Below are 20,604 nucleotides of genomic sequence, written 5' to 3'. Positions count from 1 at the left end.
CACCACCAGCTCCCAGGGTGTCAACAAACAGGTCAGCACCCCATATCCAACAAGGCAGCACAGGAGCAGGGGGAGAGCAGTCGTGCTTGAGTGCCCCATGACACCTCCGGTGCGTCCCCCAGCGCCAGTAACACACACTATGATGTCGGTGGTGGCGCTGGGTCAAGGGCGCCGAACGCCAGCCCACCGCTCCACTGCTGGGTGGATGCTCGGTTCCAGATGTGGCCCCAGGATAAAAGTAATCTGTCCGGGCCCTGCTCTAATAAGGGAGGGAGGGGCCTTGTTTTCCAGTCTGGGGAGGACCTAGTCCCTGCGTTGTAGCACTGCCCTCCTTGCACCCGAGCCATTCCCAGCACACACAGAGAATGGGCGTGCAAGGCTGTCCACTGGTGGCGGTTGCGGGGCCCCAGAGTAAAGATACGCTGGGACTGGAAGTAACAGAAAGTGAGCATAATGCCCTACCAGATTCTGGGGTGGTAAAGTCCGAGTTGCCAAAGGAGATGTACACTGGCCCACAGGCGCGGCTTGGCATAGCAGCCCTCTGCTGTCAGGAGCCCGGGAGGTGAGGAGCTGGAAAAGCAGTCAAAGCAGCTCCCAAGCAATCTGCAGGGTAGGCATACCCCACCTCCGTCAATGAATGCACCTAGTGCATTGGCTAAATGGAGGATGAGAGGGATACGGTACAGAGCTCCTTCTGAGAGCATCTGCCATCTTCGCCTCCGATGCCACACCCCCCTAAAAAGGCCTGTTCACTTCTACTGATTACTACACGGCATGCTTCCACCACCGAGCTCGTGCTGCTTAGCTCTGGAACAGAAATCAGCACCACGTATCCAGACATTGTTGCAGCTGGGGCACTCAGGACAGGGGTACACGTCTGTCAGTGGTGAACAAACTGTAACACTGGCACAACTCCGTCTTACTCTCCTTTATTCCCTCCTTCTGTTTTTCCTCATAAAGAGGTTGACACTCAAGATAACTTTTTTTAATATTGGAGTGCTGAGAAAATAAATGTCAGCGAGTTTCGGCTTTTACAAGCATTGTTCATGACATCGGCCACCCTATTGAATCCCCCTTATCAGCCTTCCATGACATAAACATAGAAGCAATGTGTGACTGCTTCCTCAGGTTCCTACACATCATACGTCCATCTTTGTCAATGCAATTCTATATACTTGCAAACTCAGTCTGTATTTATTTAACAGTACATTCTTACTCATATGCTATTGCTGCAAAACGTTTCAGAAATGAATATATAATTATTCAATATTAATTCATATTTTTAAGTATTTTGGTCTAAGTATTTTGTCTCATTAATACCCAATAGATGAACTCATTTCCGCACCTAACATATTGAGGTACTCATTCCTCCCAGGTGTGTTTCTTTACTAAATTGAGCTAGTACAAATCAGTTCATTCAATACTCCATAATTTATATATATATAGTAGGTGGAATGATGCGCCAATAGCATCTGGTGAGTGGAAAATTATATATGTGTGTGTGTATATATATTTTTCACTCACCGGATGCTATTGGCTGAGTGGGGCATCATTCCATCTGCTTGCATTGTATTGCATGAGGGACGATTTAACAACTCAAAAGTACACTCAATCATCACAAATTAAATTATTTCTCTCATAGATAAATTGTATAGAGAAAGCAATATTTTTGATTTTTTTTTTTTACGCAGCACTCTTTAATGTTTTAGTCAAGACTTAAAATGCAAGCCAGGCTGATGACCTGCCAATTCTTGTCCTTCCTTTAGGCATTTTTCTTTTTTATGAACTCTTTAATGAAGATGGTTTCCACTCCAGTCACTCCTTTCTTGCAACAGGGACACAAGTAGACATCTTCTGATCCTTTCAGCAGGTCTTTATAATACCTCCTTGTTTCCAGGCATACAAGAATCTTCAAACAATAGATCTTCGATGCTTTACCTAATATCTTGAAAATAAAACAGGCTCTCCCATGCTCCTCCTCTCATGTCAGAACTACAGATTACAATAACATATTAAAGGGCAAGTTCTACATTATTGTTGAACCAACCTTTTGCAACTCTATGGGGGCATTTATTTCACTTTCTGCCCTGCTTTATAGCTAGTATAATTTCCATCCACCCAAATAGCAAAAGTTCTACATCTACTAAAGCCGCTTTAGAAAATCCAATATTAAGGATGTACTGATAGGGCGTCACCCGTGTCTCCACCAAAGTGGCTGCATCAATCACAGGAGGATTCATTTTGGGGAGATATTCCATCAATGCCCGTCAAATTTAGAGGAGTCTCGGTTGTGGGTATCAGACATGTGTCCCTAAAGTAGGGATGCTTTGTCAGTGACCTCATGTGTGATATCCCTCAAACGCTGGAATTTTACCTAGCATGCCAACAACACTACACTCCCTTAGTGAAAGATAGACGGTTGAAGGGATGGCTCGGTGGAGCGTCGCACCCACTTAAAAATTCCCCCAAAGCCTGAGATGAAAAATAAAATGGTAATTCATTATTATTTTCCATCCACCCATCCTAAACTAAACGTCAGGACGGGGAGGGGGGGGGGGGGCGGCGCTGCTCAATGGAAGCAGCAGGGAGGAGGGTGGGCTGTTTCTGCACTTTCCAAAGTGCGCATGTTCCTTTGGCTAGCCTTCTTGAGGCGGCCAGCCAGACATGCGCTCTTTGAAACCCCTAACTCAACTATCGCTGTCTTAAGACTGCTGGGTTAGACTAAGTGCAGGTCTCCAGTGTCCTTGGGAGCATCAAGTGAGGCCGCTCACTCCAATCAGGACGATGCTATCACAGTATGAGAGCAGCACCAGGATTGGTGTAGGGAGTTTTGTGATGGCCGAGCTTTAGTCGCGAGAGCTCGGGAGCAGGAAGTCCTTTCCTACGGTAAGTTTACTTTTATACTTTTTTATTTTATTTGTGCTCCCATGCCTTTTTATTTTCTAATTTTTTTAATTGTATTTGTTTGCGAGCATCTCGCACCCCCTTCCCCGTTGATGCCAGCTGCCACTGTCTGGTTATAATTCACAGTGTTAATTCCTACAGGCATGGTGGAAGGCCAGTCAGTTTGAATGGACAGCTGACTCAATGTCATAGCTGGCAGAGTCAAGTCTGGACCTGGTTAGAATCCATGAAGCCAAAGCACTCTCCATCAATGACACTCTCCTGGGTGACATGCACTAGGCCATGTATAGTGCCGGTGGTGCGTTATGAATGTGAAGGTTTTGTTTTGGCATAACGAACATTTCTCTCTTGATGGTACATTTGTGACCACACAAATAGCTGGTTTACTACTGTGATGGTTCAAGGCAGTCCACAAAGCAAAGCACGTTTGAGTATGGGTTTATTCCAGGTATCAAAGACCCACGACACGACAAGTCCTGCAAGTATGGATCCCAACAGCTCACTGACATAATCCTATGTTACTAGTAGAGTTGTCATGAATGACTGCGTTCATTAAACTAAATCTAAAACTATCCACCCCTTTCAAAAGGAAAAAGATGCCCTTTCCATGTCCCTAAATGGTGTATCAAAGAGATGTCTCTCTAGCTAATGAGTCTCCTATCTCTCTCACTTTCTCACACGTCCCTAGCTCACCGCTAGCTTTTTTAATACATCCCTCCCACCATTCTCTCACATCGTATTCCTAGCTTTCTTTTTCATGTAACCTTTGTATGCCACCATTTCTCTGCCTCTAGGGAGCTTTTCTTTCCCTTTCTTTCTCACTCTATATTTCATCTTCTCGCCCACTTCTTTTTCTCTTCCTTACTTCTTTCCCACTTTTTCTCTATCTTTCCCACTTGATTATCTCATTCTGAATCTTAGTCTCTCTCTCAACCCTCTTTATTTATTTCTCAGTTAAATCCGTCAGCTGCTGCTCAATCTATTTCCATCCTCCCAACCTCTTTCTCTTGCCTATCCCCCTCACTCTTGCTGTTCTACCTCACACTCTATTCTACCTAATTGTCTCACTTTCCCCTCTTTCTCTTTAATTCAAGGCTGTTCGTGCTATCAGTGGCTGTGAGCATGAATGCACTGCAGAGGAGTTTACCAACCGTGTTTTTGACAACATCGACGTCAACGGCGATGGTGAGACGCGTCTTATTTTTAATCCCATCCACTTTTCCTCCAACCTTTTAGATTTTTAGGACTGTACTTCTGAATATCGACACAGATAATATTGTCATATTATCGAGGGACAAAATATTGATAGGTATGTGCATATTGTGAAATACAGATTTACTATTCCTCACTCAACATCGACCTGCTTTGAAAATACATGTACCGCGTAGGTACATATATGTGAAGGTAGGTATAGAAAATGTAGACCTAGTTACCTTTCAATATTTTTGGGGCTATTTTGTCCTCTGTATTCTGTCCCATCGATCATCAGGGGTTGATATTCAGGGTGCACACTGATTTTAGTACGTCTGTTACTACTCACCCTACCTGCTCGTTATTCAATCCACCACACTCAGCGCTATTCTCCTTACTTTTACGTTTCAGTCATCTTCTCATCTCCATCCTGCTAGTCTGCCTCTACCTCTCTTACTACCAGGCCTTCAACACCTATCCGTTCCACTTCTTCCTTGCTCCAGCCCCCTCCCCACCACAACCACTCTGCTTCACCTCCATCTTCGTTATACACCCACCCCTCCCACTTTTCATGCTTCCTGTCTTCCCGTCTCACATTTCATTCTTCCTATGTTTCACTCCCACACACTACTGCATCTCAGCCCACCATCTCTACACCCCCTGTTCCTAATCTACTTACCTTCCATCCCTGCTAGTCCTTCGCCAAACCTTAATTCTCTTCAAGGAAGAGCACAGTGATAACTTTGATCTATGAAAGCATCAGAAAGTGGTACTCCTGATTTCACACTGTAGATTGTGGCTTGATAAAGGAGAAACTTTGGGGATTTACTATAGGAAAAAATGTGGGGGAGGGAACTTGTGATGAGACACAGACAAAAAGGGGGAGTACTAGCGTCTTCTAGAGGAGTAGGCAGTGCTGGGATCAGATGGAGGAGAGGACCAGGGTGAGATCAGAGATAGAAGTCTGTGGAGGACTCCGGTGGAGGGCAGAGCCACGATGAAGTCAAGTAGAGGAGAGATCCATAGGGTGGTCAGGTGGAGGAGAGAGAACGTTTGGTGGGACCTGGACGAGAAGAGGGCAGTGCTAGGTTCTTGTAGAGGAGAAGGTGGTGCTGGGATCAGGTGGAGGAGCGAGAAATGATGGAGATAAGTAGAAGATAAATTGATGAGGTGGTCAAGTACAGGAGAGTGCGGTGGTGAGATGATGTAAAGAAAAGGAAAGGCTAGAGTGAGGAGACAGAACTGGAGGGGGAGATGTCTCCAATACATGAAATAACATAGATGGCCCGAAAGAGTAGAGGCAGTCTGAGCTAGTTGTTAGGGAAAGAGGCACCATTAGGCAACAGAAGAAGTCTGGGGAAAGACGCCGCTGGGATAAATATGTTGTGAATAAATGCTACCAAGCAGTAAACAGTTTTCTAGGATCAATTCAGACTACCTACAGAAATATAGGTAGCCTGAAGAGGGAAACCGGGTGGAACGACCAGGGATAAGGAGAATGCAGGTAGTACCCTGACACACTGAGGACATGTTGATCTCTGTATGGAATCTGCATAAGAAAATGGACGAGAACATCCTCTCACCTCCCACAGAGATGCCCATGGTCCTTATAGCCAGTGGAAGATCTGAGGCATCAGTGCCAGGCAATCACAGTTCTTTGCAAACCTTTCTCTTGCATGCTCTTGTTTGCCACATTCATACGCTTGTGCAAACCACACGCTGACCCTTTGGCCTCTCTATCATCCACAGGTGAGCTTTCTCTGGAAGAGTTTGTGGAAGGCGCCAGGAAGGATGGGGAGTTCATGGAGGTGATGATGAACAGCCTGGACCTGACCCATATCGTGACAATGATTAACAACCGGCGACACAGTGTCTAGAGAAGGCATACGGAAGGAGGGCTGTAGAGGATAGTGTGCAAGAGAGGGTGCTAGGGATAGTGCATGCATAAGATGAGTACACAGGCTTGACAAAGACAGATGGGGACAGTGTGTGTGCGTGTGTGACAGAGAGAGAGTGACATGTGTATGCATTAGGGCTAATGTGGACAGAGAGAGTACGCATGTGCAAGAGGAAAATGGAGATAGGGCGATTATGAGGGGGCGGTAGATAGGAGTATGGTGTGCGATTGCCAGGGATAGGTTTAATGTATGTGAGGTCAGTATGTGAGAGAGATAAGAATAATGTGTGAGGAGATAGTGTGCTGTCACTCTGGGCCACTCCAGGTCTGCGGTCCTTCAAATTCTTCAGGATAGTAATCCATTGCAAGTAAAGGTGCATGATGGGTATATGGCGTGTGGTTTTTAGGTGTTCCAACACTCAATCTTCCTCTGTCAATACTTCCACAGAGACCTGCAGTTCCCCCCAGATCCTACTGACATATGTATATAACCTCTATTCACCTGGTACTTCCTGTGTACTTCCTCTAAACTGTCAGATACTGACTGTCCAGCCTCGTTATAAATGCTTGTAACTCAGTCACCGAACCTTCCTGCTCTTAGTGACTATAGCCAGCGCTGCATGGTTTGGTCGGATTACTGCATCGGACACTACTCAAAATAGCCAGTGCCAAACAAGTCATTACCACCGAGAGGCATTGGGTGAAACAAGAGATCAGATCTGGTCTGCAGCTGTACAAAAGGCGTAGACACGGAACAAAGGCACTTGTGTGCTTTGGAGCATGTCTGGTTTCAACAGGCCTATCTTGTGTGTTTTCCTCTGGAGTCTTTAAAGAGCTATCCTGCTGTGTATTGTAATTTAGCTGAGAATGAATGCTTGAATGTATCGCCTACACACTCTTGTAAGTAAGTAAGTGCTTTATTGTACAGTTAATAAAAACCATTACAAGTAGCCAATGGTAGTAAAAAAATTAAAAAATTAAAAAAAAAGAACAGGTTAAGAGTAAAAAAAAGAAAAAACAAATTTAAAAGAAGGATAATAATAAAAAAAATAAAAAAAAAAACCAGAATAAAAAATTAGAAGTGGGGGAGTGTCCATCCTCCACAAGATACATATGTGTTTTTTACACGAGGAATTTGTGTGTCTATCCTGGGTCTTGCTCACAACGGGCGTGGTGTTCTGTCAACTCCATTCCCCATTTTGCCTTTCAGGTAACAGTCTGGCACTCTCACTAATTGTTCATGGCTCTTTGAAGTTGGCCTTTCATAGTAGCGGGTCAGTTTGAGTCTCCAGGCCCGCCTGATGTTTAGGAACTGACGAAGTTGAGGGAGTGGTATCAATATCCCTTTGGTCTTTCATTGTTTTTAGCCTTGTTTCTACCACTCCGAGGTATTTTACCAGTCGGCAGGACATTTGCACATCACCTCCGCTGAAGCAGATCAAGGTTGCTTCTCTGCAGGACCTGATTCCTTTTTTTTATAAATAGGGGTCTCAGTAAGTTCTTACGGTCTTGCTGCAGCTCTTTGCAGATAGTAATGAGGTGTGTGATGTTTTCCTCGTGCATGCCGCACAAGCGGCATCTTGCAGGCGTTGTTGGGCGCAGCCACGGGGCCATGTGACCAGCTGCTGGTAATGCTCCCAGTCGTAGTTTTAAAAATGATTCTTTTGTTGTTTTGGTGAAACTGGTCAACAGATAAGCCTGTGGAGTAAGTTTGTTGTAAGTTTGTACTGTCAGCCAGCCATGTGCTCTCTTAACTAGTGTAGCTTTGTCTTGAAGGAGGGATTCTTTCTTAACGATTTTATTTACAGTTTTTTTGAAACCCGCAAGATTCCCTTGCAGTTCCCATAACTGCCTTGCCCCCAGGTGGTTGATGGCCTCCTCCAGAAAGAGTTTTGCTGGACAGTCATTTTTGCTTTGTAGGTCTTTCTAGAGGAGTGCGTTAAGGGTGTTTGCTTCCCCTCTGCTTATTTTGTACCAGGTCTTGAGGTATGATCCCTTTCGTGCGAGCTCTTCCTTAGCCAACCCAAATTCAAGACGGATCTGCGCCGGTGAAGTATATTTCGGGAGACCGAACATTATCCGCATTGCTCTTGAGACTACTCCATTCAAGGTTCCCGTGTCCCTACCTCTCATTGCTTCACTTCCATAGGTGATGGATGGAATCAATTTTGCTTGGATCACCTGGAAGAGTGGGGTAAAGTTTGGGCCAATGATTTTGTTTTTGAGGTTCCTTAAAGATACTGCTATCATTAGGCCTCTCTTCTTTACCTCCTCCAATTGTGGTTTGAAGCTACCTCTATCATCTATGATCACTCCTAGGTAACAGTATTTGTTTGTATTTTCCAGGTTTTTTGAGTCCAAATGCCATCTAAATGATGGATTCTGCTTGCGATGGTTGAGGCGCATAACTTTTGTTTTGCTATAGTTGATACTGAGTTTGTTTGATTTGGAGTATTCTGAGGTGATGTCAAGAAGCCTACACACTCTTGGCTCCAGGCTACCTTTGCAGGTTGGGTTTACAGTACAGACTCATACTTCACTTCCTTGACATGGAAGATGCTTCCACGTCACTGCATCTGGCTTCCAATGCCTGGCTTGTTGCAAGAATACCCAGGTGGTATGCGGTTTGGAGCACTCCGCTTACTGCATAGAAAGACATGCTGCAGCTGGGGCTTCAACCAAGATACCTGTGAGAGCCGCTGGGCTTGCATTGAGTCCAGTGTCAGTGGAGGTCTGTGGGCAGCGTGGTATTGTGCCACTGGGGTCAAAGGGCAGAGCTTTCTATTCCAATGGGGGAGTCCTCCAGAACAGGATGGGGCAACAGATCGAAATGACTTCAGCTAAGAGTGTGAAAGAAGGGAAAGAGGCTCTGTAAGGCCTACTTCCCTCAAGGGAAAATGAGAGAAGTCCTGCAGGAAAAGGAGGGAGCTGATGCAGACGAGGGAAGAGTAGTATGAAGGGAAGGAACTTTGTGAAATGGGAAGGAGGGAGAGAGGCCCGGTAAGGAATACTGTGAAATTGAAGGGAACAACAGTGCGAGGCCTGAGATGAGGGTAAGAAGTGTTCGACTAAGTAAAGATACAGAACAAGCTTCTATAAGCTGGTGCCATGTATATACACAGGCTTTTGACAGCAAAGCGCCGTGCATAGAATATTGTGCAATATATATGTGTGTGTTTTATGTTCACCTCCCCAGACCATATCACTTTCCTCTGAGTAGATTCTTTCATAAAGAGATGTTCATACTGTGTTCTTTTCCACTCGATGAGGGCCAGGTGAATGTCCTGCTTGAGTGAGGACGAAGATGAATAGGCATGATGTGAGGGAAGTGACGCCAGAGGCAGGTCCATGGGGCAAAGAGGATTTACAATCTTCAGGGGGCCAACAAGGTGACTCGAGATCTGCACGACTGAATGTTAGTCTCAACAAATAGGGCCTCTCTGATTCCTCAGGAGTGGATGGTCATTATGGGAGTTCAAGTGCCAGGGATCACTCTGGATCCTGAGGACCGCTTTAGGAATGGATGATCAGTGTCGGTGCTTCTTGTCCAGGGATAACTCTGAACACAGATGAAAATGTTAGATCTTTATTGGATAAGGACCATAGGAATTGCCGTGCCCCTACCAGATGCTGCTGTTAGTCTCAGCATAATGCTGCTGCTCTCTCGAGTGTGCTGACAATGTGTATTGTTTGACTGCCAGTGCCATACGATGAATGTTGAACAGCTGACAGGACTGGCAGGGTTTGTGCCTTCCCCGTGGCATTGTTCATGGGACCATATGTAAATAGGAAGTGGCTTTTTTGCAATTTGTGCTTGATTTGTACTGTTGTTTGAAATAAAACGATCTCAATATCCATCCAATGGGTGTCAGTGAGGATCTGTTCGCAGTAAATCCAACATTCAATCAATGTTTCCATCATCCCTCCATCAATGGACGCATGTATCCAACAATCTAGCCATGTATTCTCCCATCAAGCAATCAAGACAAGAATCCAGCTATCAATCAGTGCTCCCTCTCGTCAATCAATGAATGCATGCAACCATCCGTGGACTAAGACATTCCTCCATCAGCCAATGAATGCACCCATCCATCAGGCAGTCAGTCTACGCATTCATCAGCCACTGAATTCATCCAGCCTTAAATTTATGTTGTTGTCTCGCCAGCAATCAACACATCAGAATACGTGAAGAATGGCAGAAGTCCAACAGCAATCTTTGCCTGGAGCAGCAGCTTCTTTTTGTAACGCTCTGTCTGCACATCTAAGACCCAAACCCTTGCTCATAGCATCCAGACAATATTTACAAGATCACTTTTCATCTTTACCTAAGATTGAATTTCCTCTGGGTATCATGCCTTTCCCTGACCCACCTGCTTACACACTTTTTGTTTAATGAGAAATACTGCTGTGTCTGCTGTTCAGTCTAAAGTATCCTTATATTTCCATAAAAGTATGTGCAGTACATATATAGCACTTATTTAGCAGCCCTGCCATTCATCCACTCACACCTGCCAGGTCATAGCTGTTTCTTGTCCTAACCCCTGCCTCCTACTGTCGTTACTGGCCTGGCACTGCCTGGGCCTCATAACGCTCAGTCCTCCACTGACAAGTCCTTAACCTCTGTCTGCCAACCCTGTCCAAGCCTCACATGGTAGCCCTACCTTGGCACATCCAGATCGAAGCCTTACAGTACTACCTGGCAGGGTCCACGCATCAGACTATCAGCCTCAACCGGAGGCGCCTAGGTTCTCCCCATCAGCCCTGAGCTGGCACTGCCCAGGCCCCCGTGTGACATAGCACACTAGCATTATTCCATTGTCCGTGCTCAAGAGGTGCGCTAGTGCCCACTGCAAGGGGAAAGTCCAGGGATCACTCTATGAGTCTCTCCTGCCACTGCCCAAGCCTTACTCTATTAAACCTGCACTGGCACACTCCTCGTTTCACGGCATCACCCTTTCACAGTCTGCAACTCTGCACTGGCACTGCCGAAGCACAAGACTACCAACCTGGCACTAGCAGTGCCCACAACTCAGACTGGCAGTCTCAGATGAGACTGCCAAGGCCTCACATTATCATTCACATACTGGCACTGCTAGTAAATGTACTGGCATTGGTTATGATTCGCACAATTGGCCCTGCACAGGCATTGCTTACGCCTCACTCTCTCATGCCAGTAATGGCACTGTCCAAACAGTCTGACAGTCCACCATTGGCACTGCCAAAACCTCTGGTGCTGTCCAAAATTCACATGGCCATACCTGCCCAGGCAATGCCAAGCCTTGGATAGACTGGTAGCCCCTAAAGATTCATGCTATCTGTGGTGCTTTGGCATTGCCGAAATTTCATACTAACAGCCCTGCACTGGCACTGTCAAGCGGCAGGCTTAGTCCTGTGATGGCAATGTAAAGCTGCGCACTGCCAGTCCAGCACTGACACTGATATTACCTTACATTATCAGCCTCCAGGGACTGCACCGGGACTGTCCAAGCCTCATCTCATGTTCATCCATGAACTTGCACTGCCCAAGTCCCAAATTGCATAAGCCCACCAAACTCACATTCGCATCCACAGGACTGTACTGGCACTACCCAACTTCACACTGTCAGCACCCACTGTCCTTGCCAGGTCCTCCAACTCTCATCAGCCCAATGCAGGCATTCCCAACTCCTCAGACTATGATGGGCTTATTTATGAGATCCCAGTGCCACTTTTGCACCATGTAAAGAATAAAGATTTAAGAAGCCACGCAAAGCCTCCCTGAGTGGCTTCGAGTGGCCCCATAAATCACGAGTAAGGTGAAGCAACGCAAATTGCTGCGTCGCCTTACTCTGTGCCCTGGAAGCATTCCATGAGCATTGCGTTGGGTTTTCCCATGCAACCCTCATAGAATTTGATGCTGCCCCAGATTTACAAAGAGAAGTAAACTTGGGGAAGCGTCAAATCTGTATGCCACCGAGGTGCCCTACCATTAACATATTTCTCCTTGTTACGCCTTGTAACGAGGAGAAATATGTTCATTTCTCCTTGTTGTTTCCTCTTTCTATGTGTGCTGCATCTAAAACAAAAACAATCCTGCCTGTTATGGAGCCACCCTTGCACCATAGTGCAAGTTTGCCTAAGTAGGTGCTAGGCTGCCAAAATGGCGCCAGCGCAGGCAGAAAGAACAGAAATGTACCATATTGCTTAAATACGGTGCACTTGTGCCCTTTCACTTTGGCGCAGGGCAGCGCAGCAAGGTGCCATGAATGAGCCCCCAAAATCTCCACTGACACAGCCACAGCCTTACAGGCTCAGCACGGCACTGTATAAAATCACCCTCCGTGGCAGGGGCGCAACACCCATTGGACTCACTATGCTTCAGCCCACCCCCCTCGTTGTGTGTGGCAGCCAGGGATGAGACAGATCCTGGGCACACACAGAGCCGCACCTGAACATTTCACAGGTCTTTAACCTTTCCCCTGCTGATGACGGAACCGCTCCGTCATCAGCTGCGGTGGCGCTGTGCTGATGACGGAGCGGTTCCGTCATGGCTCGCCCGACGCTCCTGCGCGGCGCGAATTCCGCGCCTGCGCTGAGCGTTCTATTGAGCGGGCGGGGCCATGACGGAACCGCTCCGTCATAAGCACAGCGCAACCGACGCTGGTGACGGAGCGGTTCCGTCACCAGCATGCGCCCGCCGCATTTCCGACCCGCCCCCTTAGCACTGCGGCGGAATAGCCGCCGCAGTGAAGGGGTTAAAAGACCATTTGAAAGTTAATTAGGCCTTGCAGTTGTTTCACCCCTTCTAAGAGCCCCTGCAGCTCCACTCTGCTAACTGATTAAAGGTTCAGCCCCCCCCTCCCGAAATTTTTTCTTAGCCCCCCCTCGAAATTTGGCTCTCGTTGCACCTCTGCTCCATGGGCACTGCCAGGCATCACACTAGCTGCCTTCACTGCTCCTGTCAGTGCCCAAGCCTGGCAACCTTCTCATCTGGAATCAGTCCGGAATGCACAATGCTTTTGAGAGGATTTTATTGATTAACTTCCAAACTTGAAAATAAGACCAGAGCAAGAATATTTGATCATGCGTCAGCTGGGCCTGCGAGGACACTGCTCAACAAGGCAGATCCACAGAGGAGGCAGCTCTAGGAGTGTTTCCTCCACAGCATTGTTCTTCGGGTGTGTGGAGCAGGGGGTGGTGATAAGGCAGGCAGTCTAGTCTGGCAGGCTGATGGGGTGAGTTAGTTTCTGAAAGTGGAAACAGGGACTCCAGCTTGAGTTAACAAATGCAGGCAAAGGTGTCAGTCAAATATGTCCTCATAAATAAAGGTATTTTAGCACAACTATGTGATTATTTTAAATCGTCCTGTTCTGTGAGAGTGTGACATGGTCGTTCCTGAGGGCTAATTAAGGCCACATTACATATCAAGAGTCGAGAGACACTGTCTAGGGCTGGCTGTTGCACTGATTCCTACAGCGGTGGGAAGGAGAGCAGATCCCTAGACAGTGAGGGTTATGTCGGCCATGTGATCTGGTCAAGGTAAAAGGTTTGCTGGAAGCAGTGGCATAGTGTTTACCGAAACCATACCTGGCGAGGGCGTGGGATATCAGGTCACAGCTATTTAGGGATAGGTTACGGGATACATGTGCTGGCCTGAGATCTATTGTAGTTTTACATGGTGATGATGGGAAACATCCTTTACAACGCAACTTTTACCCCGCAGTGCCTTTACCATGCAACTTTTACAACGCAAACCATTACAACGCATTGCGCTGGGGGGCGCTCTAGGATAGGGAATAAGTTTAATTTACTATCCAACACCTTCCCTAGTGTCCATGGGGACTGGAGTTGGAATAGTAAATTAAACTATTCACTATCCAGCACCCCAAAGCGCTATGCGTTGTAAAGGTTTTCGTTGTAAAAACCGCGTTGTAAAGGCATGCGTGGTAAAAGCATGCGTTGTAATGTCATACATCCGGTGATGATATTGAAACCATGGGAAGGAAGTGGAATTTCTCAAGAGTGGCAGACCGTATGTCCTCCCTAAACTAAATTGAAAAGAAACGCAGTCTTATGAGCACCTAATTATAAAGTTGGAACCCTGCTGTGTTATGTCAGGACAGCTGGTCACAACAGGATGACAAACAGCGGTAGAAGTGGGCGGGGACGGAAGGGCACGGCGTGCCCCTACTTCTAAAAATAATTTCAGCCCGTTCCCCTACTTCTTTCTTTGAAAAAAGCATCCCGGGACGGAGAGAATAGTCCTACTAAAAACGAGAACTTTTTTTCAGCTTCCAGTGGCTGCTTGCACTTCTCTGTTGAAGTCCAGAGGCTGCAGCAGCCCCTCCCTGAGCTCGCACAGACTGCAGGCAGGCCCATTGTCATTCTGATTGAGGCTGATTATCCCCTTTGGAATGACAATGTGCCAGCCTGCTGCCTGCCTTTAACATATGCCAGTGAGATCTGCATGAGGTGTCTCTGGTATCTGGGTGCAGGTCATGGCTGGTTGTGCAACAAATATACGAGATGGGTCCACAAAAGTGTAATTAAAACTTTAAAACAATCCCGCTGGGGCGTGAGAGGTGCGCTGTGGGCAGTGTAATCTGCTGTTTGGAAAACACAACCCTGACGTCGACGACGCGGAGGAGGCGGGGAAAAGCATTACATTCGATCAAGCTATTTTTATAGACAGTATACTTGTAAAAACACTTGTGGCTGTCAAAGGCGTGCCCGAAGATGCTTGCTTCTTCTAATGCGTTTTATGGAATATATATTTTGCTTAGTGCTCTAAGCTGTTTTTTTATAAGTGTGTTTTGCTGCTAGGTACGTGATGTATTAAAGGGGAAAACCAGCGAATATTACATTAGTCTCAACACCCATCAGACGTAATTGAACAAGGGAACATTGTGGGATGCCTATTGTTGGGGATTGTTCGAAATACAGGTCTTGATAAAGAGAACGGGGTTTTCCTTTAAAGTGCCAGACCCCTTTAACTTGAGGACAACGTGATCTTAAGCCCTCCTCTGAGATCCTGTGTCTTTAAGGTGTGAGGCTCTGCTCAGGGGAGAAGCCAGAAAATCAAAATGCCCCAAACTTTGAACTACACTTATAATGGCAAGCACCACGTGATGAGAGTGTCCTATGCACTCCCTAAAAGAGCGGCCTTCAGTGCTCCATCCAACCAAGGGAGTAGTCAGAAAATTAGAATGCCCCCCCATTTTGCAGTAAACCTCTGATGCACACCAAGCAAAATAAGTAAATGTGCCCATCCTCCACTCGAAGAAGTGACGGAGACAGGAGAAGTGACGGGACAGGAGAAGGAGAAGTGAAGTGAAGGGACAGGAGAAGGAGAAATGAAGTGAAGGGACAGGAGAAGGAGAAGTGACGGGGAAAGGAGAAGGAGAAGTGACGGGGGCAGGAGCAGTGAACGGGGCAGAAGTGAAGGGACAGGAGAAGTGAAGGGACAGTAAAAGTGAAGGGACAGTAAAAGTGAAGGGACAGGAGAAGGAGAAGTGACGGGACAGGAGACGGAGAAGTGACGGGACAGGAGACGGAGAAGTGACGGGACAGGAGAAGTGACAGGAGAAGTGACGGGACAGGAGAAGTGACGGGGGCAGGAGAAGTGACGGGGGCAGCAGAAGTGACGGGACAGGAGAAGTGACGGGGACAGGAGAAGTGAAGGGACAGGAGAAGTGAAGGGACAGGAGAAGTGAAGCGACAGGAGAAGGAGAAGTGACGGGACAGGAGAAGTGACGGGGACAGGAGAAGTGACGGGGACAGGAGAAGTGAAGGGACAGGAGAAGTGAAGGGACAGGAGAAGGAGAAGTGTAGCGACAGGAGAAGGAGAAGTGACGGGACAGGAGAAGGAGAAGTGACGGGACAGGAGAAGTGACGGGACAGGAGAAGTGACGGGACAGGAGAAGTGACGGGGCAGGAGAAGTGACGGGGCAGGAGAAGTGACGGGGCAGGAGAAGTGACGGGGACAGGAGAAGTGAAGGGACAGGAGAAGTGAAGCGACAGGAGAAGGAGAAGTGACGGGACAGGAGAAGGAGAAGTGACGGGACAGGAGAAGGAGAAGTGACGGGACAGGAGAAGGAGAAGTGAAGGGACCAGGAGAAGGAGAAGTGATGGGACAGGAAAAGTGACAGGACAGGAGAAGTGACGGGACAGGAGAAGGAGAAGTGATTAGACAGGAGAAGTGACGGGACAGGAGAAGTGACGGGACAGGAGAAGTGACGGGACAGGAGACGTGACGGGACAGGAGAAGGAGAAGTGACGGGACAGGAGAAAGAGAAGTGACGGGCAGGAGATGTGACGGGGCAGGAGAAGTGAAGGGACAGGAGAAGTGAAGGGACAGGAGAAGGAGAAGTGAAGGGGACAGAAGAAGTGACGGGGACAGGAGAAGTGACGGGACAGGAGAAGTGACGGGACAGGAGAAGTGACGGGGGCAGGAGAAGTGACGGGGCAGGAGAAGTGACGGGGCAGGAGCGGTGATGGGGGCAGGAGAAGGGAGGGGGCAGGACTGTTCCCATTGGGCGCAGAATCTAGAATGATTTGCATATGGCTGGGTCCAAACTGGAATGGCATGGTGAGCAAAGAAACAATGGATTTAGGCCCAGATCTCTGTACTGGGGTGAATGTATGATATTGTTCTGCATTCAGTTGTTCTTTTTGCTATATTATGATTGAGCAGCTAGCTGGTGACATGAATATGAAGGAGCCTTTGTGGGTTTCCGTGAGTCTAGATTCTCCTGAAGAGTCCCTTTCTCTTCTGAGCCCTGCTTAACACATGCGTGCAGGAGGAGCCCTGTATTCATGACCTCAATGTTTGAGACAAAAAATAATCATGGATTTCTGAACATTGAGTAAAAGCATTAAGGTAACATGTTGTTCCTGCTTATATTTCACACGCTTTACATAAACCTGTATTCCCTATGACTGTTTGCTTTTTCCTGAATTAAATCTCAAACATGTTTATAAATTGTTTTAATTAAATAACGTTATAAGCTGTAACTGGTCAGTGAAATGCTAAACGTACTAAAAATTGGTATGTTTTGCTATTTCTAGCCACGCCCCTGACTCCGCCCACTGATTCAATCTTCGGTTATTCCCGCCCCCTGATTCTCCACCCACAGTTCCCCTACTTTTTTTTCCCCACTTCGACCACTGATGACAAACCATTTTGTGCCTAGCAAAATGAATGTGTCTGCCTGTAATGTAACTGGTGCTCATGTAAAGCGCTCTGATACCTTCGAGTCTAGTTTGCGCTATATAAGACTCTACAAAAAAAAAAACATCGCCCGTCTAGTGTGGCATGTTTCATCACCTGGTTTCCTATCTACCATAGGAAGCATCCTGAACTGGCCCTATGGGTAAATAGACTCTCTATGGCATGATTATTCAGGAGGGAATAAACTTAGTACGGCCTATAAGTGGAGGTACACATTGTTTCTTTAAAATTACGAGAAAGGGGCGGGGTACCACCCTGTTAACAGATGTATTGAGAGTGGAGAGAAACAGAGAGTAAAGGAAAGTGGTGATTGATGTGTGAATAGATATCGCTATAGCTTCCCCTTGCACTAAGACGGTGGCAGTGGGTCTATCATGCTGTAAGCTTAAGAGAGGACGGTGTCAACATGAAGGCGTATTTTAGGACACCGTTGGAGTGGATGGTGTCTCGGATCATGGCCCTAATAGCATGGCTCTGCGTCAGGAATGGGCTGGCATCTCTTCACATGCACTGTCACCGCTCCAATTTGCACATCGATGAAAGCCCCTCGAGCCATGGTAGAGCGCGTTTCTCCATTTCCATAAAAGCGTGTGAGAGTGGCTGAGAAAGGCATATCCGCTGTCATCTCCCTCCCCTCCATAATCACCTCACACACATGGTTCGGCTGCACTTCCATCTCCAGTGAGTGGATGTGCGTCACAGACTCTGTGCGAGTTGTACCTTCTCGCCAATCGAAGGACACCTCTGCTGAAATGGTTAAAGATGTCTCCACAATCTTGGGGATGCCGGCACTGATGGTGGAGTTGACCCCGAACTTTGTTGATCGTCCAATGTCCCAGCGCTGCTCAACGGTGGTCCTTCTGCTCAAGGTGGCGGTCTTCTTCACTGTCTTACAGTCGTTGTTGATGACCCGGGAGGAAGCCAGCAGTTGAGGGGGCTGCTGGTAAAATTTGATCTCATCTTTTAAGTACTGCACGTCTGAGATCTTCTGAGCCTTGTAATCAGCGAAGATGCTCAACACCTCATAGCTCTTGTACCAATACTCCTTGCCTTCGTAAGGCAAGAAGAAGGCCTCATGATGGGTGTCGACTTTTCCTAAGCCGTACTTGTTCTTCCCAACGTAGATGTTCACTCTGGAGCAGCTCCCAACGGAGTTCTCAGGAATGGATCCGTAGGACCCCGACTTCCACTCCAGAGACTCGAAGTCCTGGAGATTGACCAACACTCTGAAGGTGGAGGTGCGGTATTCTCTGTCTCCATAGGGGTAATAGCAGTAAGGCCCAGTGGCAGGGCTGTAGAAACCGACTGCGCACCCTGGCTCAGCGCAGACATAGTCTGTGCGCGAGGTGTACGAGTTCCAGATGGAGATGGCGCCTTCGGGAAGAGAGCCCGTCCACTCCTCCCAGCGCAGGTTAATATTATCAGGGAAGTGGATCTGCCGGACAGGCCCCTGGGCTTCCTCCCGTTCCACCAGCTCAGCCTCATCGCCCTTGTCAGTCAAAGGGGGGATGACATCCTGGAGGTTGGGGTTTGGGTACTCCTCTTTGGACCCGTCTTGGTTTTTCAGGAAAGACAATGAAAAGAGAGAAAGAAATGGCAACATAAATTATGATATCAATTCCATTTATAAATACATTAATTCATTGCATTAGTAAATAGTATCCCTTCAGCCACCCCACGAAAACACACATGTATTAATATTTGGAATGAAGGCAGAATCCAAGCTTATGAAAACAAGAGCTAGTAATAATATTTTAAAATTCAAAACACATTAATCATTACCCAATCTTGAAAGAATGTGGACTTGACAAACTGGAGCCCCTTCCTAACTTGGAGTCCGTATTATTCCCTGCTAGTGTGTTATATAACCTGTGTTGCTGCATTTTCGTTTAATGGTCTGTATTTGTTTAGAAATTAGGGATTTTACTTCTTTTTAATGTAGTCTGGATCGTGAGTGATATTTAGCATGTTTTGGTTTTTAGAGTGGTTAATCATAAAATAAACTATTCATATCCATTCTCGAATGTTGCTCTTGTTCTCAGCTTCTGACAACTTGACGCCACCCTGTGGCAGGACGTGAAATTACTTTGCATGGTGTTAAAGCATATACTTAAGGCGCATGCAGAAAATCGCCTCCTGTCTGCAAGCTGGAACTTCTCCTGAGTGCAGATGTTTTAAACAATGTAGAGATTCTCCATATGCGTTTCGTGTCTTTCTTAGTTGCTGTTACTTGTTATTAATCCTCAATTGTTTCCTTCTGTGTTTTTGAGCCTGCTGATTTCACTGTATTCAATGCCTTTACTGGTCAGCTTGTCCTCACAAAGAAGAAACAACCATTTTGGGAAACCATAATCTAGATACATCTCCCATCCCATTGCTGTGCTAAGACTGCAACACGATCCTTATTCTGCATTAAGTGTCAGAACAGCTCACAGAACGATACCGCACTTTGGGCCCGATGTAGGTAGCCAAATACCGGTCGGTAACGGCCGGAATTCGGTCATTCCGGCCATTACCGACCGGTAAAAGAGAATCGAGATGTAAGAGACTGAAAAGGTACCGATTCGGTAAATATCTGTCGGTAAAACACCGAATCGGTAGTATCCGAATCGGATTTTACCGAATTCATATTTTCCGATTCGGAAAACAAAAATCTGTAAAAATCCGAATCGGAAATCACCAAATTCACATTTACCGACTCGGTAAATAACAAGTGGTAAAAAATGCCTATTGAGATGTAGCAAAAACTAAAAATACCGATTTACATGGAATTCGGTATTTAAGAATCGGTAATTACCATGGACTGGGAGCAGGTGGAAACCAGGAACAGGATATAAAAGTAGGCCCAAAATGCAACAGTGCAACCACAATGGCGGCATTTTACGTAATAGCCAGGCGTCTACGGATACAGGCAGCAGGACAGAGGGTCTGGCTAAGGGAGGAGCAGGTATATAGACAGAGGATCACCCTCTTCCAATTGACAGAAGCTGAAATCCTGCAAAAGGTACAGACTGCACCCCAGAACCATCCTGGACTTGATTGGGGACCTCCAGCCATATTTGGAACACCCAACCCCAAGAGCACATGCAATCCCACCACATGTGCAGGTGCTGTGCTGCCTGCACCTCCTCGCCTCTGGTAGCTACCAGCACGTCATAGCCGCTGTAGGTGGTGTGTCTCAGAGCTGCCTATCAAGGTTTTTCAGGAAATTCTTAAACGCCATGATGGGCAGGATGGAGCACTACATAGAGTTACCTGAGACACTGGCAGAACTCGCTCGGACCAAGACCGAGTTCTATCAACTCGCCCAGTTTCCGCACATCATAGGCTGCATCGATGGGACACACATCCCACTATGCCCACCTGCAGCCACGGAACATATTTACAGAAACCGGAAATCCAC

At 47.0% G+C, this 20,604-nt stretch overlaps 1 protein-coding gene across 1 annotated transcript in view; it reads right to left on the bottom strand.

The window, feature by feature from the left end:
• Positions 1-12,985: 12,985 nt before the first annotated feature.
• Positions 12,986-20,604, bottom strand: part of LOC147750891 (natterin-3-like) — a 51,362-nt gene continuing 43,743 nt past the window's right edge. Inside the window, exon 3 of the mRNA XM_086918563.1 lies at positions 12,986-18,755. Within this exon, the coding sequence (XP_086774689.1) occupies positions 17,662-18,755 (1,094 nt within the window). The 3' untranslated portion in view covers positions 12,986-17,661. The remainder of the gene's footprint in view (positions 18,756-20,604) is intronic.

The sequence above is a fragment of the Lissotriton vulgaris genome, chromosome 1_1, assembly GCF_964263255.1.
Source record: "Lissotriton vulgaris chromosome 1_1, aLisVul1.2, whole genome shotgun sequence".
Classification (NCBI taxonomy): Eukaryota; Metazoa; Chordata; class Amphibia; order Caudata; family Salamandridae; genus Lissotriton; species Lissotriton vulgaris.
This window is presented reverse-complemented; position numbering and strand designations above follow the sequence as displayed.